Source organism: Cutaneotrichosporon cavernicola, assembly GCF_030864355.1.
Source record: "Cutaneotrichosporon cavernicola HIS019 DNA, chromosome: 2".
Taxonomy (NCBI): Eukaryota; Fungi; Basidiomycota; class Tremellomycetes; order Trichosporonales; family Trichosporonaceae; genus Cutaneotrichosporon; species Cutaneotrichosporon cavernicola.
This window is the reverse complement of record NC_083394.1, coordinates 669,187-696,017: the sequence shown is the minus strand read 5'-3', so window position 1 is coordinate 696,017 and position 26,831 is coordinate 669,187. Positions and strand designations below refer to the sequence as shown.

At 58.0% G+C, this 26,831-nt stretch overlaps 10 protein-coding genes across 10 annotated transcripts; 4 read left to right on the top strand and 6 right to left on the bottom strand.

Annotated features, from left to right (window-relative positions):
• Positions 1-320: 320 nt before the first annotated feature.
• Positions 321-1,171, top strand: CcaverHIS019_0202790 (uncharacterized protein; the record flags this gene model as incomplete). The annotated part of the gene is made up of 2 exons (XM_060597273.1): positions 321-488; positions 524-1,171. The coding sequence occupies 2 exons, from the start codon at positions 321-323 to the stop codon at positions 1,169-1,171; spliced, it is 816 nt and encodes a 271-aa protein (XP_060454183.1).
• Positions 1,172-1,952: 781 nt separating this feature from the next.
• Positions 1,953-2,540, bottom strand: CcaverHIS019_0202780 (uncharacterized protein; the record flags this gene model as incomplete). The annotated part of the gene is made up of 3 exons (XM_060597272.1): positions 1,953-2,251; positions 2,286-2,477; positions 2,507-2,540. The coding sequence occupies 3 exons, from the start codon at positions 2,538-2,540 to the stop codon at positions 1,953-1,955; spliced, it is 525 nt and encodes a 174-aa protein (XP_060454182.1).
• Positions 2,541-3,515: 975 nt separating this feature from the next.
• On the top strand, positions 3,516-4,696 carry CcaverHIS019_0202770 (uncharacterized protein; the record flags this gene model as incomplete). Its single annotated transcript, XM_060597271.1, has 5 exons — positions 3,516-3,546; positions 3,582-4,033; positions 4,102-4,509; positions 4,545-4,628; positions 4,667-4,696. 5 exons carry the CDS (start codon positions 3,516-3,518, stop codon positions 4,694-4,696), a joined length of 1,005 nt encoding a protein of 334 aa, XP_060454181.1.
• Positions 4,697-4,804: 108 nt separating this feature from the next.
• On the bottom strand, positions 4,805-6,468 carry SEC62 (uncharacterized protein; the record flags this gene model as incomplete). The annotated part of the gene is made up of 5 exons (XM_060597270.1): positions 4,805-5,543; positions 5,937-6,051; positions 6,242-6,344; positions 6,386-6,392; positions 6,428-6,468. 5 exons carry the CDS (start codon positions 6,466-6,468, stop codon positions 4,805-4,807), a joined length of 1,005 nt encoding a protein of 334 aa, XP_060454180.1.
• Positions 6,469-6,712: 244 nt separating this feature from the next.
• CcaverHIS019_0202750 (uncharacterized protein) lies at positions 6,713-9,230 on the bottom strand (the record flags this gene model as incomplete). Its single annotated transcript, XM_060597269.1, has 18 exons — positions 6,713-6,855; positions 6,896-6,901; positions 6,937-7,215; positions 7,251-7,615; positions 7,664-7,742; positions 7,780-7,789; positions 7,845-7,849; positions 7,885-8,008; positions 8,042-8,350; positions 8,387-8,403; positions 8,439-8,636; positions 8,671-8,702; positions 8,739-8,769; positions 8,814-8,821; positions 8,855-8,879; positions 8,920-8,930; positions 8,975-8,986; positions 9,031-9,230. 18 exons carry the CDS (start codon positions 9,228-9,230, stop codon positions 6,713-6,715), a joined length of 1,854 nt encoding a protein of 617 aa, XP_060454179.1.
• Positions 9,231-10,014: 784 nt separating this feature from the next.
• On the bottom strand, positions 10,015-12,027 carry RPC34 (uncharacterized protein; the record flags this gene model as incomplete). Its single annotated transcript, XM_060597268.1, has 7 exons — positions 10,015-10,677; positions 10,713-11,270; positions 11,304-11,572; positions 11,607-11,671; positions 11,719-11,792; positions 11,830-11,916; positions 11,962-12,027. The coding sequence occupies 7 exons, from the start codon at positions 12,025-12,027 to the stop codon at positions 10,015-10,017; spliced, it is 1,782 nt and encodes a 593-aa protein (XP_060454178.1).
• A 520-nt stretch (positions 12,028-12,547) lies between these two features.
• TOR1 (uncharacterized protein) lies at positions 12,548-19,989 on the top strand (the record flags this gene model as incomplete). The annotated part of the gene is made up of 10 exons (XM_060597266.1): positions 12,548-12,600; positions 12,635-12,680; positions 12,715-12,847; positions 12,885-12,956; positions 12,989-13,135; positions 13,170-13,303; positions 13,353-13,547; positions 13,580-16,036; positions 16,070-17,208; positions 17,244-19,989. 10 exons carry the CDS (start codon positions 12,548-12,550, stop codon positions 19,987-19,989), a joined length of 7,122 nt encoding a protein of 2,373 aa, XP_060454177.1.
• A 1,035-nt stretch (positions 19,990-21,024) lies between these two features.
• Positions 21,025-22,658, top strand: CcaverHIS019_0202720 (uncharacterized protein; the record flags this gene model as incomplete). The annotated part of the gene is made up of 3 exons (XM_060597265.1): positions 21,025-21,257; positions 21,293-21,952; positions 21,989-22,658. 3 exons carry the CDS (start codon positions 21,025-21,027, stop codon positions 22,656-22,658), a joined length of 1,563 nt encoding a protein of 520 aa, XP_060454176.1.
• A 637-nt stretch (positions 22,659-23,295) lies between these two features.
• On the bottom strand, positions 23,296-25,242 carry CcaverHIS019_0202710 (uncharacterized protein; the record flags this gene model as incomplete). Its single annotated transcript, XM_060597264.1, has 3 exons — positions 23,296-24,611; positions 24,642-24,881; positions 24,921-25,242. The coding sequence occupies 3 exons, from the start codon at positions 25,240-25,242 to the stop codon at positions 23,296-23,298; spliced, it is 1,878 nt and encodes a 625-aa protein (XP_060454175.1).
• Positions 25,243-26,127: 885 nt separating this feature from the next.
• Positions 26,128-26,536, bottom strand: CcaverHIS019_0202700 (uncharacterized protein; the record flags this gene model as incomplete). The annotated part of the gene is made up of 2 exons (XM_060597263.1): positions 26,128-26,437; positions 26,469-26,536. 2 exons carry the CDS (start codon positions 26,534-26,536, stop codon positions 26,128-26,130), a joined length of 378 nt encoding a protein of 125 aa, XP_060454174.1.
• Between the last annotated feature and the right edge of the window lie 295 nt (positions 26,537-26,831).

The following is a 26,831-nucleotide window of genomic DNA, read 5'->3' as shown; positions in this document are numbered from 1 at the left end:
CCCCCCGGCGGTGCCGGGGGGCTGCTGTTGCTACCTTGCTCTCCCGTAGTGTACCAGTTTGCTGTTATCCATCAGCGATCCTTTTGGCGTGTGCTGTTCTCTCTTGAACCACCCTCCCTCGTCCTCTCCTCTACTCTCATCGCCCATCTGCCATATATCTTCAACCGTAGCCTTACACTGGCCCAACCCCCACCCCCTTTTGTTCTCTCTTCCTAGATTCGCTCGCACCATGTCGCTCAACCACTACCACGCCCATGGCCACGCCCATCCCCATGCCCACGAGCAATTCCCGGCTATTGGGATGCACTCGGCCCACACTCATGGTCACGGTTATGGTCACGGCCAGGCCTCGCCCCCGTCGTCACCCTACATGTGCGGTCCTCGCCTTCTTACATGCTGACATCAGGCACAGTGACGACAACGACTACGAGCCTAGCGCCGTCCACAAGATGCGCTCGAAGCGCGACTCTGCCAAGTACATGCGCGAGGTGAGTCGCCCATCCCTGTCCCTGCTAAACTTGAGAAAGAGTACATCCACGACCGTACTCTTCTTGAGGTCGTCGACACTCAGCGTTGTGTCCGCTGTGAGCGTAACGGCTGGCGCTGCTTTATCGAAGTCGATCTCGAGAGTCCGCGCCGCGTCTGTCGGCCCTGCGGTAAGAACAAGTGTTCGTTCGGGAACTCGGCTACGCGTCCGGCAACCAAGACCCCCCGCTGGACAGACGAGAACAAGCCCAAGGCCCACCGGTTTGAGCCTTACTCCCACTCCCATGTCCAGCCTCGCGCTCGCGTCACCGAAACTCTTCCCGGTGTGGCCGCGCTCACTTCATGGGCGCGCCCTCTCACACCTCCGGTCCGCCCTCTCACCCCTCCGACCGAAGCCTCTCCTTCGCGCGAGGGTAGCCTCGAACTCCTGGCTGAGGCGGCCCACCACGCCAACCGCGAGCTCACTCCCTTCCCCACCCAACCTACCAACTCCTCTTATGGTCTCTCGACCTCTTCGGACCCCTACAGAGAGCCCGCCTTCCCATTCACTGAGCGGGACCTCCGCGACGAGGGCCACTACTTGGACCTCACAATGCAGTACGCGCGGTATGTCCCCGTTGCCAACCGTTTCGACACAGTCGCCAACCTGTTCCAGTGGGTGTCCACGTTGCGGTCGCACTACTAGCTCCCAATTGGACCCATAATGCTGGATTTTCTCCTCTCTTGTAGACCCCAGCGCTCGTAGATTTCTCCGTACTTTTGGCCAGTTAGACTACCATAATCCCAAGTCATACCATAGACCCCTTACATTGTTTGTCACTATGAATTCACAGTCTGTATTTGAATGATGCCATTACCTAAGGCTTACCCGAGTTGCTGATGAAGTGAGAAGCGAGATGCATCAGTGATGGTTGGCAGGCCAACTCTGACTGCCTCAGGATATGGGTGGATATTGATGCTGCGGAGACAGAAATTCCTCTCACTCTCAGCTGCATATGAACGTCTGTCGCCTCATTACCTCCGGCCTCCTGCACACCTGTGTCACCAGAGCACAACTTGCTGTCTCGGGTGTTTTGTTCCACTGTACCTCAGTTGTCACAAGTAGTCTGTGCGCACTGTGGTGTCCTTTGTGAGCCAAGGGGTACAGTACACAAAAGCTGAATCGGATACGGCTTGTGCGTCGAAGGTTAGTTCGATCCGTGCATAGGGACCGAGACTGTACCGTCACCAACGACAAATGGCAAACTTGTACAGTGCCAGACCCTCACTTTGTGACCTGCATTTCAACCTACACCCCTCAATTTGGGTTGGGACAAAACAGAGTAAGACAGCCCTTCCCACCACGCCACGAACACGAGGCATCTTTAGCGACTGAACCCGACAGACTGGACTCGTTACCCACCTAGCGTATCCCAGTTTCCATTCATATTTCCCCGCCCTCTGTACATGTCTCGTGATTTCTCTAGCTACGTTACCTGCGACCACCACTCGACGAGCGCCTTGACTTCGCTCTCGGTCCGCTCACGCTTAACGCCCGTGCGGGTAACCGAAGCGGATGACGGCGGAGGCTTGCCATCCACGGCCGCGAGGTATCGCGCCAACGCCTCCCGTGCGACCTTGGTATCGTGTTCGGCGCGGCGGGAAAAGTCATCCTCCTGCTTTCTAGGATTAACGCATCTGTGGGCATTCTGGACCTTTGAAATACCGATTGGTTCACTGGTCGAATGTTTGGCCTTACGAGTCTTGCCATGGATGGCCACCCACGCTATGTCAGTTTGACGTTCCCAAGCTCAACTCACCATCATTACGCTCGATACGCTCGACGGCCTGAGCTAGGGCGTGCTTGAGCAAGCAATTCTCGGCCGCTAGAGCCGAGTTCTTTTCTTCGAGAATACGCACGTCCTCGTCGTGGGTGAACCCCGCTTCCTTGGGCGATACCAGCTCAGCGTCCGCAAAGACTTTCTGGGTGGCAGGCGAGCCAGGCGGCGTAACTGGATCAGCTCGATAACGGGGAACATACCAGAAACCCAGTCGTCGTCGCGTTCGTGCTCCATGGTGGAATGGGGAATCGAGGCGGGAAATTGAGAGTTGGTTGGAAGAGAAAGATGAGGTCGAGGCGACGTGGGAAATCCATTGGGGCGCTGAGGACGCTCGACGTCACCGTGGATCATCGGGGCGCCATCCGCCCCAACGTAACGACTGATGTCCTCTTCACACAGCTCGTCAGCGTTCAATACAATTAAGGAGCCCTTTGTCCCCTCTTGTAAAATGTGGCCCAGAATGGCCTAACAATCGCACAGGGATAGCCCGCGTTTGAACCAGTCCGTTGTTGAGACGGTCAGTATCGGCGGTAAAAGGACTGTGCCGAGAAAGTCTCCGACAGTATTCACCTTGAATTTGAGTGCTGACGGATTTCACTCATAGTCCAGCGTTCGTCCTCTCCCAATGCCTCAAACAGGACATTCGCCCGCGTAAGACGACTTGAACATGAGACCGATATTCCGGCGCAGTATTCTGGGCGCAACCTGGCCGGTATCGTCCAGTTCTCCCGACAGAATGTCTTTGTTCACCCGAGACTCCACTACAGCCTTGTACTTGTGGGGAGCGACTACGCCATTCGTGCTGTTAGCGGATATCCGTTGCTAAAGGCCGATCAGGAAAAGGGTTGAGGGAGTCGAGGAACAGAGGTAAACGGGGCTCGGGGCTTCTAGATAATCAACAGGAGACGCAAGAGGGTCAGTTGGTATGACGGGCACCCTAGGCTGTAGTTGTCAGATTCTGGACAGAGATACAACCGAAAGTGGAGAGAATAAATCAGTCACGCATTCTCATGAGGAATACTATTAGGGAGTGGGGCAGTTGGACTACGGAACCAATTTTGCCTGATGTCAATGTCTACATGAACAATCCGTCACCATAACAATCCACTGTACATCTTCCTCGCATTAATCTCACCTCTCCGATCTCCAACTAGTCTCCAACTAGTCTCCCTCCATCCGCCTCCCCCTCTCCTCCTTTGATCACTCCAGATGCCACCTCAAAGCACCCGCACCGTCTTCGGTTAGCCCCCCCCCCTTCCTATCAGCTAACCCAAGTCGCCAACGTACCGTATGACGTCTCTGAAGAACAGATTGCCGGCGTCTTCTCTGAAGTCGGCCCCGTCTCGCACGTAGAGATCAAGTTCGACCCCCAAACAGGCAAGAGCAAGGGGTACGCTTTTGTGCAGTTCTACGACGAGGCCGCCGCCCAGAGCGCCATGCGCAACCTCCAAGAAGTACCCATCAATGGACGGCCAGTCCGGATCGAGCTGAGCAACGATGAGCGCATGACCCGGCGTCCCGGTGCGCCGTTTGCTGGTGCTGCTGGTGTTGCTGGTGCTGGGGCTGGAGGGGCTGGAGGGAGGCGCGACTCGCCCACGCCAATCGATCATAGCTTGATGCCCCAGGGAACAGAAGTTGGGCCGGGACAAAAGGCGACCGACGCTATTTCAAAGACGTTGGCGGAAGTCAACCCGGGCCAGATGCAGGAGGTCATGGCCGGGATGAAGGTGGGTTCGCGGTTCGGCCCAGGCGAGATGGCCTGTGAACCGGTCATGTGCTCAAGTGCTGATAACAGGCCCTCATAACCACGCAGCCCGATGAGGCGCGCCGCCTCCTCACCGCCAAGCCCCAGCTCGCGTACGCCCTCTTCCAGGCCATGCTGCTCATGAACATTGTCGACCCGAGCGTGTTACAGCGCATCCAGCCGCTGCCACCCAGCGCGCCCGCAGCACCACAGGCAGCGTACTCGGGATACCAGCGCGAGGGTTACTACCCTCCTCCGCCTGCTCCGGCGGCGCAGCAGCCGCCCTTCCGCCAGCAGCCTCCGCAACCCGCGTATGGTGCTCCTCCTCCAGCTCAACAGTCTGGGTATGGTGGAGGTTACGGCCGGTCTGCTCCCCCGGCGCCGCCGGCGCCAGCTGCTCCTCCCGCTCTGCCGCCCGCGACGCAGGCTGCTCTGGCAGGCCTCCCCGAGGACCAGAAGGTCAGCTTTCCTTTCCGTACCGAAGCTGATCCCAGGCTATGCTCATGCAGGTCCTCCAGCTCACGCCCGACCAGATCAACGCCCTCGACGCCGAGCAGCAGGCGTCCGTCAGGCAACTTGTGAGCTTCCATCTGTGCCTTGAAGCAGCTGACATCAGCGCGCCCAGTTCCTCGGAGCAAGTGCATAGACAGAGCAGCAGACATAGAGAATGTAGTTGTGCATCGAGTGAGGGTGGTGTGAGAACTGTATATGCACATTATCGCTATCAAAATGCCAGGTGTCTGGTACAGCGCGTCTACTCGTCCTCGATCTCCTCAACCGTCGCAGCCTTCCGGCTGCGCGGCGTGGGGTTAGTCGCGGGCGGCGCGGTCGCGGTAGTGGTAGCCGTGGAAGCAGCGGCGGCCGTTGGGGCAGCGGGCGAGCTAGCAACGCCAGACGCGGTGTCGGCGTTGCCGGGAGTTGGGGCGCGGGCAGCCTCAGCAGCCGCGGCCGCGGGGTCAGCGGATCCAATGGCCGAGGGGATGGCGCTGGGCGGCGCAGCAGCTGCAGGAGCCTTCTCCTCGGTGACGTCCTTCTCCTTCCTCTTGCGCTTCTCGCCGACCTTGCGGAGACGCTTCTTCTTCGGCTCGTCCCACTCCCATGCGGGGATGAACGAGTCAACGAACCCGACGTCCTCGAACAGATTTGGGAAGATCCAGATGGCCTTGGCCATGGAGACTTTGGTGATGCACCAGAGGATGAGGCGGATAATGGCAATGACGATGAAGAGGCCGACCAGACCGAGCGCGCCGACCGAGAGGTACCAGACGCCGATGCGGAGCTTGACGGGCCAGAGGGGGAACATGACGCCCGCGAGCATCACGGCCACCATGGCGATACCGCCGACAATGTTCCAGAAGGGCGAGCCCTCGTAGAACCAGCTGTAGTAGCCTGCAGAGTCGAACTGCTGCTGCTGGCTGAGGTTGAGGGGCTTGGGCATGCCGCTGGGGATGGGCGGGTTGGGGTTGAGGCGGTCGACACGAAGGAAGTAGGCACTGGGGTTAGTCGTGAGCGCCAGGATGGAACAAGAAGGCCAAGACGGAGGCGAGGAATCGGGGAACGAGAAATCAAGCCCAAGAACGCAGATCGCGCGGTGGGAATGGGCGAGGAAGCTTGTAGATCACCCGAAGCTTGAAGCGTCATCGGGCCGGTGACAGGCATGGAAGCACTCAGTGGATGGAAGAGCTGCTGTTCGGGTAACCTGCATGTAGCAGTTGCCGGTAACGATGAAGGACGGGCATGGCGCAGAGCCAAACGGACTATGGGCAAGAACGACGCGATGGATCACCCATAACTACACCTCCGCCAGCAGGAACATTGACGCGGAATCCCAATGCCGCTCTCTTCGACCGGAAGTGAGATCTCTTGGCAGTGGCGAAGCAACTCACTAGGGAAGGCACTTGGTAATGAGCGCCGCAGCCTCCTCCTCACTCGTGACGGGCGGCACCTTCTTCCCGAGCTTCTGGTACGCTGGACCCATGAGCGTGCGGACCGCCGTCTTGCCTGGTCGTCAGCACCCTTGTTGATTATTCTGCGCTTGGGACCCTCGGCCACGGCGAACAACGAATCCGCACACCGCGTGTGGCCACAATGCTGCGTCATCGACGCTGCTCGTCGATGGCGGGCAGAGTGGGGCGTGGCCATGCTCGCGTCCCAACGGTGTTTGACAACGAGATCCGGCTGGCTCACTCACCCTTGAAGAAGTCGACGCGCTTGCCGTTCAGCACGCCGCGCCGGACTTTGGGCCCGTTCTTGCCGCGCAAGAACTCGATGACTGCCTTGTGGTCGGCGGGAGCCTGGGGTTAGGTTTCGCTGTGCATGGAGAGTGTGTACGTACACGTTTCCTGATGTCAGCTGATATTGGATTGGTTGAGCTCACTGTGCATCCGCGAGGGACGTTGCGTCCGATGGTGCGGGCATTGTTGTTGTGAAGAGAGTGGATGGAAAAGAGACGACGAGTCAAGCAAGTGTGAGGTTGACGTTGCAACCCAAAGTTGGCCGACACGTGGCACGCGTCGTGCCCCTTGTCCGCGCGTCCGCGTCCCACGTCAGGATACCTGTGGCAATGACAGCGGCCAGAATGGCATGCACCGCCCAATCAATCAGAGTTAACCACAATCCACATTTGTGCATACATATGCTACAGATCTCCGCAAGGAGGTGCTTAGGTGTGAGGTTCGGCGCCTGGTGGCACGGGCGTGCGGATACGAAGATGAGGGTGCGACTCCGAGTCACTCACGTCACTCGCACCGCCCAACTCAAACTCGTGTGCCGCATGATGCGAGTGTCCCCGTTCCGGGTCGAGCCCTGCTGTCAGCTGAGTGTTGTAGGAAGTAAGCTCACTCGCGAGTTCCTATTGATCACTGGGGATGGCGTTGTATCTTCCACGCGGGGTAGGGCTTCCGGGCCGGCCGCCAAACGCGTTCGAAAACGCGTGGGTCACGCGACCCAGGAGAGAGTTGTCCGCGCGCACCGGCATAGGCGACGAGGTCCGTGCAGTCGGGAGGCCTGACGGCGAGTGTCCCCGTCGCTGGCTGGGCATCAAGGACGACGTCTCGGACGCTGCACAGTCGTCGTCGTCATCGTCACTTCCCTCTCCCTCGTCGCCAAAGAGCTTGTCCATCTCCTCAAGCGGCACCCCACGCGTCTCGGGGTAGAGGAAGTAGACTGCTCGTCAGCAAGCGCGACACAGTGAGACTCACCGAGGATGAAAGAGAGCACACAGAAGCAGGCGTGCATGATGTACAGCCTCCAGCCCATGATCTCTTGGAAGACAGGGGTGGTCATTCCAACCCAGTAGTTGGCGAGCCAGTTGGTCGCCGTCGATAGCGACACACCTTTGGCGCGGAAGGGAAGCGGCATGATCTCAGGAGGGTAGAGCCATGGGATAGGGCCCCAACTCATGCCGAAGGCCGCGTTGTAGATAATCACGCACGCGACGACCGCCTTGGGCGTGATGGCCTGGTCGATGTAGATCCACCAACCGGTCGACGTCAACGCGATTGCCATCGCGATTGCACCACAGAGAAGGATGGGGCGGCGGCCGAGAGCGTCAGTGAGCCACCACCTGAGGTTAGTTTCGCTGCGAGCGTCATACTGAGGGAAGGCGACTCACGGTGGGATTGAAGACGCGACATAGAACAGAGCATTGATTCCAGTCATAAGGATTGCGTCACGACCAATCCAGCCAGCCTCTGGGAAGTCAGCACACGCACATGCAAATAGACTCACGCTCGAACACCTGTAATGCGCGGTGGTCAGTACCTCAGGAAGGAAACGAATGGTGCTGTACTTACAAGAGCTGAAGTCAGCGATGAATGACGTGAGACAACTCACGGGCGTAGTATGAGATGACGTTGATACCGTTCAGCTGCGCGAAGAGCTGACTGCTCATAGCGATGAGGACTCGTCCGCGGTAGCGCTGCCAGAGCGCCTTGTAGGACCGATCTCCGACAGCACGCTGTCGTCAGTTTCAGGCGTCATTACAGCTCACGTCTGCCAGAACACCGTCGCGGATCTCCTTGTATTCCTCCAGGACCTTGAAGTCGTCGAGCGGCTTGCCCTGGAAGTCGGCGATGACTGTCAGGCCCTGGAGGTCCTGGTCCTTGTCGATGAGGTACCGCGGCGACTCTGGGCAGACGAGCGACCCAATGGCGAGGATCATACCGCCGAATACCTGGATGGACAGTGGTCCGCGCCATGACCAATGTGACTCGATGAAGCTAGACGCGTAGTCAATCCACACGGACGACGCGTAGCCCACGATGTTGCCCGTGAACTCGAGAGCGCCGAGGAAGCCTCGCTGCTGTCAGCTGCGTTGCGCGTTTGAATAGCTCACGTGGTCGGCAGGCGAGACTGGACGTCAGCAACTGCTTAAAGAGTCCACTCACTCTCTGCCTGATAGATGGGCACGACCATGCTAAGCATACCGACGCCACAGCCAGACACGAAGCGGCCAAACACCATGACACGATATCCTGTGCAAAAGGTCTGGAAGACGCCGCCAATGGAGAAGAAGATTGCACCAGTGCGCATCGTCCAACGGCGGCCGTATTTGTCGGCGAGGTGGGCGGCGAGGAGTGAAGTGACTTTGATCAGCGTCTCCACCCACACAGAACCAACTGAATGCTCCAATCTCGAGCACGGCGACCATGCTGTATGTCAGTGGAGCGCCAATAACTGCCACTCACTTTCCGATCTGTGTGGCCGTCGGCTGATTGACTGCAAGTTAGTCCCTCGCCACCACCACTAGCGCGTCGACGTACAATATGCCCTGGGCGTCAGCAATGCAAGCGCGGAGACTCACTTGAAGTAGGGCCCAGTGATGATGCCTGGACGTCAGCACGTGATGCCATTGCCGGCGGCACTCACCAGACATGACTCTGTGCGTTCAGCGCTGCGCGTCAACTGCACCGCATCCACGTACCCTTGATCATAGCTGGTGTGAGCGGAGTGTCACGTAGGTACCACGCGCGCACTTACCCAAACAGCCACACGCCAATTGAGAGGAAGACGGACACGCTGTAGAGCAGCGCGTGGCCCCGTAAACGCGAGTCGCTCTTGATGTCGCCGAGCGGCAGGTCTAAGACAGCGTAGCCAACTCGGCTCTCGTCACCATTGAGCGACTCGGGTGGAGAGGGAAGGAGAGGCTCCGAAGTTGAATGCCGCGTCGTCCCAGCCATGGTGGAGATGTCTACGGGTTGGAGGAAAGGATGTGGAGGATGAAGGACATCTACCTGGTGCTTTCAACGTCTATTGGAGCTGGTAGAGTGGTCGATATGAGCTAGAAGGGAAGTGGAGAATGAGGAAGCTAGTGTCCCAAGAAGTGGAGAATTGGAAAGTGTTGGCAAGTTAGTGGTGGGTGACGTTTCCATCTTGTCCTGGTACTAGAGGAATACAGTAGAGAGCCCCACCACCCAGTACACCTCGGTACCTGGAGTCCTGGAGTACCCCGCACCTTCCCTGGCACATTACCCCCTTTTTTAGAAAGCCCGCTTCTCCTTGCAACGCCTTTCAATCGATTGCCACCCAAACTTACCCACCAGACGCGTAGCGCGTCGCGCGCCTTTGTCTCTAGTGCCTCGTCCTCTTTTGCGTCAAACATTCACAAAGTGACAAATGATGCATACCGTTCCCCATATCTGATCATGGTTCATGTCTAGTGTTGATGGCATCCATGATTCCTATACTGGGAGTTTGAGGTGTACAAGTGTCCAATGTCCAAGCGTATCACTTGGTTATCTTCTCCAATCAATTCAGGGTCCTTTGAGCGGCATCAACTCATCCGCTCTACGTCACCAACGAATGCCAGTGATACAGACGACCCCTACTAAGGAATCATGGTAAGAATCTAAGATGGTACAAGTAATGCAAACAATGCTAGTGTGATGGTTTGGAGCCTTTGCTACTCCTAATGAGAATATGACTATGACTCTTCCGTGCAAGATGGGCAAAGCCTAGTTAGGCCTAGTAGTAGCCTTCCTCGCCCTCGTCCATCGGAGCGTCGTAGTGGTCGTACTCCCCATCCTCCTCGTACACCTCGTCACCGTTAGCCAACGGCTCCTCGACATACGTCTCGCCATTCGCCGCCGCCGCGGCACGACGGCGCGCTTGCTCCTCCTCGGCCGCCTTCTTCGCCTTCTCGGCCTTTACGTCTGCCGTCCATCCGCCACCCGTACCCGAGAGCCAATCGGTGAAATACGAGCACGAGTCAGCGTTGACCGGCCCACCCTCCTCGCAGAAGTTGAACTGTGGACATGTGCCACATGGCGCCTGCGTCTGGCCTAAGGCGATCGTCAGGCGCGACAGCGCACGGTACAGTACGGCCTGATCTGAGAGGTCGATCAGCGTCTGCCGCCCCGTATCGGAGAAGAACGGGTTAGCAAGGTTGATAGCAGCGGCTGACGACTGGGGTTTGAGTGATACCGTTCCGTTATCGAGGTCATCCGAGTCGACCGACGATACTGACATATCCGAGTCGCTGTCGCTGTCCGAATCCGAGGAGCTCGAGCTTGATGTCGAGAGGTCCGACTCGTCCGACAGCGCACGCTTCTTGCGACGTGACTTGGGCTCGTCCACCTCACGCAGCTCCTCATCCGAGTCGTCCAGGTCAGACGAGACAACTCTCTTCTGCTGTCAGCTGTTGCGGAGACAGTTTAACCCACCTTCTTTCGCTTGTCCTTCTCCTTCCTCGCCCTCTCCTTATCCTTGGCCTTGCGCTTCCTCTCCCTCTCCTTTTCCTTGCGCTTTCTCTCCTTCTCCTTCTCCCTACGCTTGCGTTCCTTCTCCTTTTCACGCTCGCGCGCCCGCTCCTTACGTTGCTTTTCACGCTTCGCCTCCTTGAGCTTGGCCTTCATCTTCTCCCGCTCCTTGCGTTCACGACGCTCACGCTCCTCGGGATCCATATCGTCGTCGTCATCATCGCGTTTGTTCTTGCGAGAGCGCTTCAACACAGGTTCTTCGTCCGAGTCCGAGTCAAACGTTTGGTCGACGCTGACGCCGCCAACAGGCTTGATCATCTCGATGAGACCGTCGAGCTCGAGAGCGCGGCAGATCTCCATGACGTTTTTGACCGTAAGGGGAGCACTTGTCACTTTGTTCTTCTGCAAGTGCGAGAGGATGAGAGAGGGTGTTGGGAGGGCAGCGGTTTGGGATATGGGGTAGATGGGATTAGAGCAGAGCTTGGAGATGGCGTCGTTGGCGGCCTTGCGCTGCGGGAAGGTCTGCCGTCAGCTAAACCAGGTGTCGGAGCTCACCTTCAGCTGGATAAAGTTGAGCACAACCCCACGGAGCGTGTCGACGAACACTGAGTCGTACTCCTTGCTCTCGTCGAACCAGATACCACCCGCCATGTCCTCGGGAGGCTTGAGGTGCGCGAGGATGTACAGCGGCATCGTCGGCGCATTGACGCTCTTGAACGTCTTGACTAGTCCGACCTTCTCAAGCGACTCGAGGGCGCGGAACACTTGCATGCGAGCCATGATCTCGGTGTTGACCTGGTTCGCGATACTCGGCTTGGAGATACCTGTTGTCAGTCGCGCCGGGGGAGGTAGACCTACCTGTGTTGCCAGCCTTGTCGACAATCTGGAGGACATATTGTTGTTCCGTCGTGAGGGTATTTTGTCTGACACGTGAGCTCCATGTTCGATACCAGCATAGATAGCTACTCACTTGCGCGCATCCTCTACAGCCACACCGTGGAACACGAGCTCCCCCTTCGAGTTCTTCGAGGCCGTAAACAGTTTCTAGGGATCAGCAGCAGTTCAAGCGGCGGTTACGCACCAGACCAAGGATCTTGTTGATGGCTGAGTGGCAATCCTTCTTGGACAAGCCGGGGATGGCAGTCTCAATTTGCTGTTGGGTCATGGCCTGGTCGTTAGCGTCAACTCTGAACCAAGCCTTCGCGGTACTTACCTTCTTCTTGGAGGCCATGACCTTCTTGTAGACCTTCTGCTCGACGCTGGAGAGAGTAGCCGACATGGTGGGCAATTCTTTCTAGTGGATAACCGTCAGGCAGGAAGGAATCCCGCTCAAAGGCGGCTGAAGCAATGGATCGAGGGCGCCGTTGAGCGTTGAAGATAGAGCAGTCGATATAGTCAGAAATGGTTATACTGACTCGAGACGAAATCCTCCACTTGAATCCACATACATACCCAACATTACGTGGCATTTTGATTCCGTAAACTATCATGACGACTGGCATGCTGTATCCCACTTGCCCACGCCTGTCCACCTCTGTCCTCTGTCCTCCGTCCTCCGTCGTCTGTCACCAACCTCTTTCCCAATCCATCACCATCCATTCTCATCTCCAAAATCCTCTGTTCTCGCAGCCCCTCTCCATCCCTCTGCCGCACAGCATCGGCCTAGTGACTTCTCCCACCTGCAATCGCTCTGATTGCCCCCGGACACCTCGGCAACCCTTGTACACATCTCAGCGGGCTCGGAACACCCGCATCTTCCATTAGCTTGTACCGGGCGACCAGCCCATGGTCTGCCCACCATGTCGTCGCAGTCTGAAGCTCTGGACAACATCTTCTCCCGTCTCGGGAGCAAGTGAGCCGTCCTCATGGGGTGGCGCTAACCGCAGATCAGAGGAAGTCCGCCTAGTCGCAGCCGAGGACCTCAAGGCCCACGTGAGGCTTTCCGGCCTGAACGCGCTGACGCCAGATCAACTCGTCTACTGTAGAGTTCCCCGGTGACGACTCGAAGAAGAATGTGTGGAGGGAGGTGTTCCACCGGACGTTTGAGCTCACGAGGAGCAACTCGACCTCCGAGCGCCTGGGTTCGATAGTGGCAATCGGTGGGTGCCCCACTTCAAGTCGCAAGGCTGACGCCAGATGCCATGTTGGAGGAGACGTACAATGACTCGCCAGACGGTGCACTCCAAAATAACATCCGCCTTTATGGATGTGCGTGTATAGCTGGCCGTACTGACAGGCAGACCTGAGGCCTCTTCTGACGTACCCGGACTCGACCGTCATGGTCGCAGCCGCGCACGTCGTGGGTAACATGGTCAAACTGGCTGGTGCCAACCTTGGCGAGTCGTTCTTCAACAAGGAGGTTGGGCAAGCAATCCAGATGATTGATGGTGAGTGGCAGCGAGTCGCGCCTGTTGACATCAGACTCAAGGCAAGAAGTCGGGCGCTTCGGCGCTGTCCTCCTGCTCCACCAGCTCGCTGTGCACGCTCAAGGCCAGTTCTATCCGTTCATTCCCCGAGTACTGGAGAAGATCTGGATTCCGCTGCGCGACAGCAGGGTACGTGTCCAGCTCCGTCACCTATGCCTCTTAGCACAGCTGACAATAGACAATGGTCCGCGAACGCGCCTCGATGCTTCTCTCGTCCTGTTTGGACATTATGAAGTCGCGTGAAAGGTCCAGCAACGAGATCTACCAGGCCATCTTCGAGGAGGCAAAGAGTGGTCTCATGAAACCTAGCTCCGTTGACTCCATCCTGGGATCCCTGCTCGCTTTCAGCGCCATGCTGCAGAACCAGCAAATCGTGAGCGGCTCTCTCGTTCTTGCTAACTCCAGTCCATGGGCGAGTATTATCGCCAGATTTGCGAGATCACGCTCAAGTACCGCGACAGCAAGGAGACCGTCATCCGCAAGTCGGTCATCACTCTCATCCCCAACATGGCGACGTATGACAGCGACGAGTTCGAAGTTCACTACCTGCACCGGAGCATGGCGTACCTCTTGCAGGCGCTCCACAAACCAACTGACAGAGACATTGCCTATGTCGCGCTCGGCCACCTTTCGACCCAGCTGGCCTCCAAGATGCGGCCCTTCCTTGAAGACGTCGTCCAGGTCATCAAGGAGCACCTGCGGATGCGCGGCAAGAAGGGAGCGCCGTTCGAGGCGCCCATCTTCCAGTGTCTCGCCATGCTCACGACGGCTGTGGGCCCGATGCTCACGAGACAGATGCACGAGATCCTGGACCTCATGTTCCCTTGGGGACTGTCTGAGGCGCTCTACCACGCGCTCGAGGTCATATCGACCCACATCCCGCCTCTCCTTCGCACCATCCAGGATCGTCTACTCGAGACACTATCTATCATCTTAACTGGTCGCTCCTTCCGCCCGCTTGGCGCACCAGCGCGGCGCGCCAAAGGCAGCGAAATCACGCGCGACGCTGTTATTCAGGCGTCCGGCGGCGGGCAGTCAGCAGAGACGATTGCATTGGCGCTCAAGGTCCTCGGCAACTTTGACTTTGTGGGCCACACTCTCAACGAGTTTGTGCAGGAGGCAGCGCTACCCTATCTCGAGCACGACAGTCCAGACGTGCGCAAGGAGGCTGTCTTAGCGTCTACGCAACTCTTCGTGAACGACCCCATCTGCAACCAGACGAGCAGCCACGCCATCGAAATTGTCAATGATGTCCTGGAAAAGCTCCTCACCGTTGGTATCACGGACCAGGCTCCGGCGATCCGACAAGCCGTTCTCGAGAGCCTGGATGAGAAGTTCGACCGGCATCTTGCGCAGGCGGAGGACATTCGGTGTCTGTTTGTCGCGCTCAACGATGAGGAGTTCAAGATTCGTGAGCTCGCCATCGGTATCATCGGCCGCCTGGCCCACCACAACCCGGCCTACGTCATGCCCTCTCTGCGGAAGTCACTTATTAACCTGATCACCGAGCTCGAGTACTCGACGGCCAACAAGCAGAAGGAGGAGAGCGCAAAGCTGCTATGTCTCTTAATCGGTGCGTCGTCGAGCCTGGTCAAGTCGTACGCCTCGACTATCCTCTCGGTGATCCTCCGCATTGCACGGTCTCCGTCGACCCCGGCCACTGTGACGGCGTCCTGCGTCAACTGCATTGGCGAGCTCGCGCGCGTCGCGGGCGAGGAGCTCGTCTCCAGCGCCCAGACGATCATGGACTTACTGCTCGAGCTGCTGAATGATCCTGCGTCGACCGTGAAGCGCAACGCTGCGCTCAAGACGCTCGGCCAGGTCGTGTCCAACACCGGCGAGGTCATCACTCCGTACAGCGACTACCCTCAGCTGCTGGGCATCCTGTTCCGCATCCTCCGGTTGGAGACGTCTCCGCAGATCCGCTTAGAGGCCATCCGCACATTGGGTATGTTAGGTGCCCTGGATCCATTCAAGCACAAGCAGCTTCTGGGTGGCGACAACGACAACACGACCGAGTCGACAGGCCCGCGGGTGACGGATATCACATTGCTAATGAACCACAACGGGGGCTCCAACGACGAGTATTACCAGATGGTCGTCATCAACTCGCTCGTCAACGTGCTCAACGACGCCAACATGAAGGAGCACCACTACGACGCGATCAATTCGGTCATGCTCATCTTCCGCACTCAACGGTTGCGCTGCGTTGGCTTCTTACCTCAAATCTTGCCGGCTTTCCTCGGTGTCATTCGTATGGGCTCGCGGGACTCGCAGGATGTGTTCCTCAAGCAGCTCGCGCAGCTCATCTCCATTGTCAAGCAGCACATCCGCAACTACCTCTCCGAGGTGTTCGCGCTCGTCCACGACTACTGGAACCCCAACTCGATGATGCAGATCACCATCATTTCGCTCGTCGAGGCCATCGCGCGCGCAGTCGAAGGCGAGTTCAAGGCCTACCTCCCGCAGCTCCTGCAACAGATCCTGCGCACCTTCGACGGCGACCTCTCCGCGCGGAACCTCACCGACCAGCGTGAGAACACGCTCCTTCATATCCTAAAGGCGTTCATCGTCTTCGGCTCCAGCATCGAGGACTACTTGCACCTCGTACTGCCAGTCATCATCCGCAGTTTTGAGAACCCGGCTGCGCCGACCAAGCTCCGCAAGGCCGCACTCGCGACCACCGCACAGCTGTGCCGCAAGGTCAACTTCAGCGACCACGCCTCGCAGATTATCCATCCCCTCGTACGGACGCTTAGTACGCCGGACATTGAGCTGCGCAATGCAGCGATGGAGACGCTGTGCGTCTTAGTCCTCCAGTTTGGAACAGACTATGCCATCTTCATCCCGATGGTCAATAAGGTGAGCTAATCCATCACGCTCGGCTGACAACAGGCTCTGCTTGAGAACAAGATTGTGTGGCCGATGTACGACCAGATGGTTACCAAGCTGCTGAACCGCGAGCGGCTGCCTCCCGATCTCGGCCCCGTCGAGCAGTACGCGGCTGACTCGACGAACGAGGTCTCCGTATCGGCGGAGCAGCCAAAGCTTCCGGTCAACCAGCAGCAGCTCAAGTCTGCATGGGACTGCTCGAACGTCACCACCAAGAAGGAGTGGCTCGAGTGGCTCAAGAAGCTCGGCGTCGAGTTCATGCGCGAGTCGCCATCACAAGCCATCCGTGCGTGCACCAAGCTCGCTGACCAGCATGGTGCGTTCGCACGCGAGCTCTTCAACGTTGCATTTGTGTCGTGCTGGACTGAGCTGTACGAGAGCTACCAGGAGGACCTCGTCCACAACCTCGAGCAGGCGCTCACCAACGACGGTGTGCCGTCCGAGGTCGTCAACACCATTCTGAACCTCGCAGAGTTCATGGAGCACGACGACAAACCGCTCGCCTTAGAACCCCGTCTCCTTGGCGATTACGCCACGGCGTTCCACGCCTACGCCAAGGCGCTGCACTACAAGGAGCTCGAGTTCTTTGTCGACGCTTCGGCAACAGTCGTGGAGGACCTTATCTCTGTCAACCAAAAGCTGCAGCAGAGCGACGCAGCGTGGGGTACGCTCGAGTACGCCCAGAACAACCTCCAGATGACACATGACGTCTTATGGTACGAAAAATTAGGGCGCTGGGAGGAGGCGCTCGAGGTCTGGAACGACCGCAGCGCCGACCCGGACACGCGGTTCGACGAACAGACGCTCGCCATGGGCAAGTTCCAGGCGCTCCATGCGCTGGGCGAGTGGGAGGAGTTGGCGGACGTTATTCAGGTGAGATGGCCGAACGCCGCCGGCGAGGAGAAGAAGACGATCGCACCACTTGGAGCCGCCGCCTCGTGGGCGCTGTACCAATGGGACATGATGGACGACTACATCTCGGCGATGAAGACGGACTCGGCGGACCGCAACTTCTTCAAGGCCATCCTCGCTGTGCACCGAAACCAGTTCACGTCGGCCAAGAGGCACATCACCAAGGCCCGCGAGAGATTGGACGGCGAGCTTACCACCCTCACAGGAGAGAGCTACGGCCGCGCCTACGAGTGAGTTTATGTGTACTTATCGAAACTCACACCAGCGTCATTGTCCGCGTGCAGATGTTGTCCGAGCTTGAGGAGATCATCTCGTACAAGGACCATGCCGATCAACCAGAGCGACAGGCGACTCAGCGACAGACGTGGCATAAGCGTCTCGCAGGATGCCAGCGCGATGTTGAGGTCTGGCAGCGTATTCTCCAGGTCCGCTCACTTGTTCTCACGCCAAGCGAGGACATGGAGACATGGATCAGCTTTGCTGACCTGTGTCGCGTGTCCGACAGACTCAACCTGGCGGAGAAGACGCTCACGTCTCTCGTCGGCAGCTCATGCAGCAACCTCGACGCCGAGGTAGGTGCACCCGATGGCTCTTCTGACAACGCTCAGAGTCGGTCTCGTGCACCACCACCAATCGTGTTCGCCTACTACCGGCTCAAGTGGGCACAGGCGGTGGCCGGCAACTCGCGCGATGAGCGCATCGAGACACTCGGCTATTTGCACGACTTTACGCAGACGCTGTCGGACGACATGGGTCTGGGACCGCGGGACGGCCAGGGACGCCTGATCCTGCCCGACGCCAAGCTGTACGGCGAGTACACCAAGCTCCTCGCCAGATGCCACGTCGAGCTCGGCAAGTGGGAGGCGTCGATGATGGAGCAAGGATTCACTGCGGCGCCTGCGAGTGTCCTCAGCAACTACGCGCTGGCCACGGAGCTCGACACCGACTGGTACAATGCATGGCACACATGGGCGCTCGCGAACTTCGAGGTCATCGGCAACCTTGAAGTGTCGCAGGGCGGCCTGCAGCCGGCTCACTTTGCAACGTACATCATCCCCGCTGTAGAGGGCTTCCTGCGCTCAATTGCGCTATCGCCTGGTAACTCTCTGCAAGACACACTGCGTCTCCTCACGCTCTGGTTCAAGTACGGTTACCAGTCGGGTGTCAACCAGGCAATCCAGCAGGGCATGGCGTCGGTCAATATCGACGTTTGGCTCGAGGTCATTCCGCAGATCATTGCGCGTATTCAGACGCCGCGGCCGACGATCCGCGAGCTCATTGTCAGACTACTCCATTCCATCGGTCGCGCGCACCCTCAAGCGCTCATCTACCCTCTCACGGTGGCGTCCAAGTCGAACGTCGCGACGCGCAAGCAGGTCGCGCAGGACATCATGGACAAGATGCGCGAGCACTCGGCGACGATTGTCGACCAGGCCGACCTGGTCAGTACAGAGCTCATCCGCGCCGCCATTCTTTGGCACGAGCAGTGGCACGAGGGCTTGGAAGAGGCGTCTAAGCATTACTTCGCGGACCACAACGAGGAGGCCATGTTCGAGGTGCTTGAGCCTTTGCACGACATGATAGAGAAAGGTCCCGAGACCGTGAGGGAGACGTCATTTGTGCAGAGCTTCGGCCACGAGCTGCGCATGGCGAGGGACTTTTGTAAACGGTACAAGCTCCACGGTGACTTGAACGACCTCAACCAAGCGTGGGATATCTACTGTTCGACCTTCCAGCGCCTTGCCAGACAGATCAAGTTGCTCAACGTCATCGAACTGCAGTACGTCTCGCCCAAGCTCATGAACGTGCGCGACCTAGACCTCGCTGTGCCAGGAACGTACCAGAGCGGCAAGCCCGTCATTGGTATTGCCTACGTTCTCCCGACATTTACGGTCATCAACTCGAAGCAGAGGCCGCGCCGCTTCACAATGCGTGGTCGCGACGGCAAAGAGTACACCTTTGTGCTCAAGGGCCACGAAGACTTGCGACAGGACGAGCGTGTCATGCAGCTCTTCGGGTTGGTCAACACCCTGCTCAGCGCCGACCAGGAGTCTGCGAAGCGCCACCTCAGCATCCGGCAGTTCTCCATCACTCCGCTGTCGCCTGGCGCAGGTCTGCTCGGATGGGTGCCCCACAGCGACACGCTCCATGCGTTAATCAAGAGCTACCGCGACTCGCGTAATATCCTGATCGACATCGAGACCCGCCTCATGAACCAGATGGCTGACGACAACTACGATTCGCTCCCGTTACTCCACAAGGTGGAGGTGTTCCAGTACGCATTAGACAACACAACCGGCCAGGACCTGTATCGCATCCTGTGGCTGCGCTCGCGTAACTCGGAGTCATGGCTCGAACGGCGTACGACGTACACACGTTCGCTGGCACTCACGTCCATGGTGGGCTACATTCTTGGTCTGGGCGACCGACACCCGTCCAACCTGATGCTGGACCAGATCACCGGCGAGATCGTGCACATCGACTTCGGCGACTGCTTCGAGGTCGCGATGCAGCGTGACAAGTACCCCGAAAAAGTGCCATTCCGCCTCACGCGCATGCTCATCCACGCGATGGAGGTGTGTGGGATCACGGGCACGTTCTCGCGCTCGTGCGAGGTATCGATGGAGGTGCTGCGTGCGAACAAGGAGTCGCTCATGGCTGTACTCGAGGCGTTCGTGTACGACCCATTGATCAACTGGCGTCTCACGGCTGGCCAAGCGGGACAAAGGCCTGGTCAGCACGACGTCGAGGAGCGCGGCGGGCAGCCGTACGCTGTGCAGCGCGGTGGGCGCGCCGACGAGCGCGACATCCTCGTCGAGGCGGACCGGCCTGAGGTCATGAACGACAAGGCATTACAGGTTGTCGAGCGTGTACGCCGCAAGCTCACTGGACGCGACTTCAAGCCGACGGTGACGTTGGATATTAAGGAGCAGGTCGAGGAGCTGGTGTCGCAGGCGACGAGCGTCGAGAACCTCTGCGTCGCGTTCGTCGGATGGTGCAGCTTCTGGTGATGTGGACCAGGAGCGAGGGCCGTGAGACAAGTAGGAAAAGAAGTAGTGTTTGTTCTAGTATTCCCAACATGCATCGATATCGTTGTCTGCGGTGGATGGTGGGTACTGTCTCGGCGCCGAGTCATCTGTCTCTGCCTCGGCGTAGTACGCCGAGGTTGGTAGCTGGGTTTCGCTGGGCAGATCTTCTGATCTAGAGTATATGGCGATAATTAACCGTACTCAATTCATAAAAGAAATGACGATCTGTCATTGAACCATCACTGATGCAGAATCAGACTTGAAAAACACCGTGGTGATGCGATGCTCCTCACTGGGATCACTTGATGACCTCTGATCCCCTTACGGTGCCTGCCCAATACAACCTATTCTCAGCCCAGGCACTTGAATCCACCTCAATACCGGTGCATCCCAGCTCAGCGCAGTTACTACCCAGACGAGATGCATACCGCGGCCCAGGCGGCTTAGTCGGGTTCATGTGGAGCTCTATACGATCAAAAAATTGCTTCCGGTTTTGCCGGGGACATGGCCACGCCGGAACGGCCTTTGTGCAATATCCATGTGCAATCTCTGGATCTCCGGATGGAAGCGTATAATTGTCGACATCCGCATCGCAGGGAATGGCAGCCGAAAACAAGTCGTTGAGCGCTGTATTTTTGGCCCCTCAGGGGTTTCTGCAGCATCACGTGGCCCCACGGCCGTCAGCTGGTCCGAAACTGCACCGGCATTTCGGACCGATAAGCGTTTTCCCACCCTAAATTCTCATCCGCCCTGTCTCGTCAGCGCTAGATTAGCTCGGTCAGGTGGCGGGCCGGCCGGGCCGGTTCCTGTGTGTTCATCGGACCTTGGAGTAAGTGGGGCTTCATCTGTGGAGCGGGACAGGTGGGGCGTTAAGATCTACAAAGCTGTCTTGAGCCGCCGTTCCCCGACCCGGGAGTAAGCTCCTGCTGTTCACAGTAGGGCCGTAGATGCGCAAAGAATGCATAAAACAATCGCATCGCAATGTCTTGCAAAGCCCTCATCCCACAAAAAAACAACATGACCATGGAACGGACGCCATCGCACGCGACCGACAAGGAGGCCGTCGACCAGACCGACCTCCAGAGCGTGGAACTGCCCAAGGGCGTCACCCAGGCCGAGGCGGATATCTACGACGAGGCGCTGGCCAAGTATGGTGTCGACGGCGACATTGACCCTGTGCTGGAGAAGCGCGTGCGGCGTAAGCTCGACATGCGCATCATCCCTATTCTCGGCGTGTGTTATTTCTTCTAGTGAGCAGACAGAATGTTCCAGACTGACAACCCAGCTATGTCGACAAGACCACCCTCTCATACGCAGCCATCTTCGGGATCAAGGAGGACCTCAACCTCCACAAGACCGACTACAACTGGCTCTCGTCCATCTTCTACTTCGGCTGGTTGGTGTGGGCCATCCCATCCAACCTGTTGATGCAGCGTTCGCCGCCCGCCTACTACCTCGGCTTCAACATCTGCATGTGGGGCGTCTTGCTCATGTGCCAAACTGCCGTAACAAACTTTGCTGGACTGGCCGCTCTCCGCGTATTGGGAGGAGCATTCGAGGCGATTGCCGACCCGGCATTCATGCTGTTTACGACCATGTTCTACCGTCGCGAGGAACAGCCATCCCGTATTTCGGCTTGGTATGTGTGGAACGGCGTCGGTGTCGCTGGCGGCGGTTTGATCGGCTACGGTATCGGTCACATCAGGGGCTCAATCGCTAGTTGGCGTCTTGAGTTCTTGATCGTTGGCGCATTCTGCCTCCTTTGGGGTGTGGTCATTGCTTTCCTCCTCCCAAACACGGTGGCTAGCTTCCGCGGCTTTACGCATGAGGAGAAACTCGTCATGATCGCCCGTGTCGCAGGTAACCAGACCGGTCGCCAGCACCGGAGCATCGACATCAACCAGATCAAGGAGGCCTTCTTCGACTACAAGACCTGGCTGTTCATGTAAGTCTGGCTTAATTTTCCCGGCTGACAAAATAGGCTTCTGGGTCTCGTCGCCAATGTCCCTAACGGTGGTCTGTCCAACTTCTCCACTCTTGTCATCAAGGGTCTCGGGTTCGACACCCTCGAGACGGCGCTCCTCGGTATTCCCCAGGGAGCGCTTGTGGTTATTTGGATCTCGCTGGGAGCATGGATGAACTCGCGCCTTCCCAAGAACAGCCGCACTCTCGTCTGTGCCCTCTTCATGCTCCCCACTATTGCCGGTGCGCTCGGTTTCCTCCTCGCTCCCGAGAAGGCCTACGTCGGCCGCCTCATCTGCTTCTACCTCACCGGATCGTACCAGGCCTCCTTTGTCCTGTCCCTCTCACTCATCACGTCCAACACCGGCGGCCAGACCAAGCTCATGATCACCAGCGGCATGATCTGGTTCGGCGCGTGCATCGGTAACATTGTCGGCCCCTTCTTCTACAAGACCGAACAGGCGCCCAAGTACCAGCTCGGCATTGGATCGCTCCTCGTCGCCAACTGCATCGAGCTCGCACTCTTCGTCGTGCTCCGCTACGCCTTCATCTGGGAGAACAAGAAGAAGGCCAAGCAGCGCGAGGCACTCCGCTTGGCTGGGGGCGACGAGATGCAGTCGCAGGCCACCACGGCCTTCACCGTCGGTCTCACGGACAAGACCAACCCCAACTTTGAGTATGTCTACTAGGTTACTGTGGGGTGACGATGTATATGGTTTTCTGGAACGTTATGGAGGGGCCACAGCCACGCTATTCTCGGATCAACGTGCAGCATGTCAGACTGAACGGCACTACCCACAAGAGCTGGTAACGCCACCCAACGGGTACATCTATTGAATGCACTCAGAGTCCCTGAAAACGCTCTCTAGATGTTTTGAAGCCAGCATCCTACTTTGCAAAATTGTCGTCGTCTCTCACTGTACACTTATTGATACTTTCTCCAGACTGGGAAGAGAACTACTTTGATAGTTGGCGCACTTGTCTAAACAGGCTTCTTGTGACAGTGGATCTCCGTCTGAGGATTATTGATATTTACTCTATTATGGGACCGAAAGTTTGGTCTCGCGCCGTTCTGACTTGACAGTTTACCTACCCCCGGGGCGCGCTCTCAACTACGATTCAAGATATTTTGATAAACTCATCCTCCCTGTTGTAGAGTGAATGTACGATGCATCGAATACGGTTGAACGTGCGCGCACTTTAAGGGGCTCGCAGTTAAGGGGCTCGAGCACTACAACACTCCCAGCCCATGCACTCCACAATTGTTTAACATGACGAATTGTATTGCCTGCTTTAGGCTACACAACACCGTACAATCTTCGGAATCTAGGCTTTCTCAGCTCCATTCGGTGTGCTGGATGCCTCAAGCGAGAGCGTCTGTACAGGAGAAAGGCTGCTGGAACGCTCGATCTGGATTGGCGGACACGGTCCAATGTCCTTCTTGCGGAGGATGTAGCGCTTGAACCACCATGGCACCACAGTGCGGATGTTATGCTTGATGAATGTGCTGGTCTTGACGCTAAATGTCTGGTCCAGTTCTTCGAGGGTGAGTTGCTTGGTCTCGGGGACCCAGAGGAAGATCATGAAGAATGCGAGGGCATTGAGGCCGGCGTAGAAGACGAATGCACCAGTCGGCGTAAAGGTACGCAGCATGATTGGGAACGTAAATGAAAGGACTGCGCCGAAGAAGAAGCAGACGCAGACACTCCACGCCATTCCCTGTTCGCGCTGGGCCAGGGGGAACACTTCGGCCGAGTACATGAAGGGAACTGGGCCCTCGCCGACCGAATACGCAATGGTAAAGAGGTAGACGAAGAGGGCCACTAGACCGGTAGATACCACGAGGTTGTCGATGAGGAACATGAATCCTCCGATGAAAAGGGTGATGCACATGATCGGGAAGGTCGTGAGGAGAAGGGCACGGCGACCGAATGTGTCGATTGTGAAAACGGCCGGAATGGCGAAAACAAAGTTGAGGGCACCGAAACCGATTGACGCAAATAGCGCTTGCCTGTCGCTGAAGCCGCCGCGCTTGAAGATGGTTGAGGAGTAGAACGCCATAATGTTGATACCACACATCTGCTGGGCGAGCATAACCACACTTGCAGCCACGGTTGCACGCCGGCAGCGAGGGATGGTGAACAGCTCGACTAGACGGGTATAGTATGTGGCTCCCTGGACAATCTTCTGTTCCTCAGAGTAGAGGACGTAGGCGTAGAACAAGTCGCGGGCGGCTTGGAGCTCGGTATGGCGTACCCTCTTCATGGCCTTCCATGCGGCCATCATCCGCCCCTTCTTCATCAACCACCGAGGCGACTCGGGGCAGAAATACACAAAGAGAGTAAGTGGCACAGCGGGGATGAAGGCCGATCCGAGCTGGAGGCGCCAAGCAATTTTACCCGTGTTCATGACGGCGGCATTGGCGCAGAAACCCAGGAAAATGCCGAACGCAGTCCACAGCTGCCAGCCCATGGTGAGGGCGCCGCGGATGCGGGCGGGCGACAGCTCGGCACAGTACATCGGGACGGTGGCAGCTTTGGCTCCGACTCCGACACCCATGATTAGACGAACCGCCGTGAGTTGTTCCCAAGTACGAGTAAAGCCGGACGCAATCGGGGTGATGATGAGGATAATTCCAGTAACTGAGTCAGCGTTGATGAGAATCTACCTACTGAAGATTTCACCGCGTCGACCAAAATAGTGGTTGAGCGGGTCTGAGAGCCACGCGCCGATAAGCGCTGCAGAGATGTAAACGGAGCCGTTGACAAGACCGACGGTCCACTCGTCAGCCTGCCATCCCGGCTGGCCCTCGGCTGCGCCGATACCGAATTCGAGAGGGAAGGAGAGGTTGGCACCGTTCGAACCGGTCTGGTCCCATCCCTGCGTGGCGGCTCCGAGGGCGCAAACCACAACTACCAGTCAGCGGGACCAATCGATAACTATTAACTGACCCGATACGATCAGTGCACGTGGTTGGCGCCAAATATGGTCGCGCTCGCTGGCCAGAGCAACCTTGTCGTCGTCGCTAAGACAGTCGATGGATTCAAACTCCCTGGGACGCTGTGCGACGAGTGCGCCGCGGCGGAAAGCATCGCGGTCTGCCTGGAAACCAAAGTTGTCGACGAACGCGTCGGCTTCGGCGAGCAGTTGGTCGCGCGGCATCCCCGCGAGGGGGTTGACCACGTCGTCGGCCGTCACGCCCGTGCTGAGACGGCGGTCTTGGTGCTCGATCTCGAAGCCCTTGTCGTCGAACTGGTCCTTTGAGTGGGCCATGGTTGTTGTAACAAGTGATGTAAGAAGGGAGTCACCCCAGTCCATTTAAGATCGGCAACTGCCACCCCGCTGGGGCTCCTTGTGTGTGGGGCAGTTGGTAACCATCACTGGCAGGCCCTTTTGCCAACGAGAGTGGCTTGGCTGTTCCTTGACCAGCTGACGTAGTGGACGTAGCCGAGCGGACGTAGCGTCCGCTCGCTGTTGTTTCCTTTGCTCGCCTCGTCCTCGTCGCCACCTTGAACTGAATTGTAAACAAAAAGGTCATTCGGCCACTTTGACTTGGCGTGCCCCGTGCCTTGACGTGCCTTGACCCTTTGCCGTGTGAATTTGGCCATCCGCCCCGGTGACCCAGCAACCAATCTCGGCAATTTTCGGTTTCAGGGGTGCATTAGTCTGCCTTGTAATCCGCCACGGCGATAACGACATGACGACACTTGGGACGCGAGCTCGACACCAGGGGTGGAGCTCACGTGCAGCCAGACATCGCCCGGCAATGGTGCCGAGCGGCGGACCTTGCGGGCAAAGTAGGCGGACCTTGCGGGCAAAGTAGAAGCCCAGTCCGTGGCCGGGCAAAGTAGAAAACCCAATCCGTGGGCAGTGGCAGCTTGTACCGCGCCACCACCCGTGTCATGTCCGGATGCTACTTGTTTAGCCTGTTGAGCCGTGCTACAGTAGATAGCCAGGAACACCCCAATCCCCCCGAGGTCGCCGAGATATCGTCCATAACACGCTCCACAACTCGCCTAGCCCCCGCACCCCAAGGTGAGCGGTGACACCGGGCGCCAGCCGGCTAAGGTGGCGGACCTGACTCCCACGCTACTGTTCAACTGGACTGCGTTTGTACATGTAATTCAGGCCATCTGCTGCATAATACACCGTATAGGACTAGACGAGGGCAGCGATGCCGAGGGCTCCGACAGCCAGCGCGGCGTTGATGCCGACCGAGCCGGCCGCGGCCGTAGGCGTCGCAGCAGGAGAAGATTCCGCGGCGCTAGCCTCGCTGCCACTGTGGCTGCCGGTAATGGAGCTGATGGCGGACGCGATGGCCGATGTGGCGGACTCGACGGCGTTCTGTGACTCGGACGCCGTGGGGGTAGCGGCGGACTCGGACGCGGGGGTCTCAGCGCCAGAGGCCGAGCCAGTCTCGGTGGGGAGAGCTGACTCGCTGGCGAGAACCGAGGCGACAGAGGTCGCGCTTCTTTAGCTTGCCAAGGAAGAGAACTCACGACGAGACGGGGTCCTGGGAGCTCTGGGCGAGGACACCGATGGCGAAGAGGACAAGTGAGGCGAGCATGATTCTGGAAATGGGGATTACACACTTGGATAACTCTCTCTTATATGTACTCGAGCTGGGAAGGAACGAGTTGCACGGCTCGGTGGGGCGACACGGTCAGCTGGTTCGAGGGGGTTAGCATCGTGAGAGGGGTTTGGGCAGCTGTGGGTGGAGCGGAGCGGTCGTTCAGCCAAGCATCGGAACTGCCTCATTCACATTCAGTAACGAGGCACGCCGAGAGGCGGTGCGTGCCGTGCTGCGGCGTAGTGATGTCGATGGCCTCGGGGATGTTGTACGCACCCCCGGATTGGTAAGC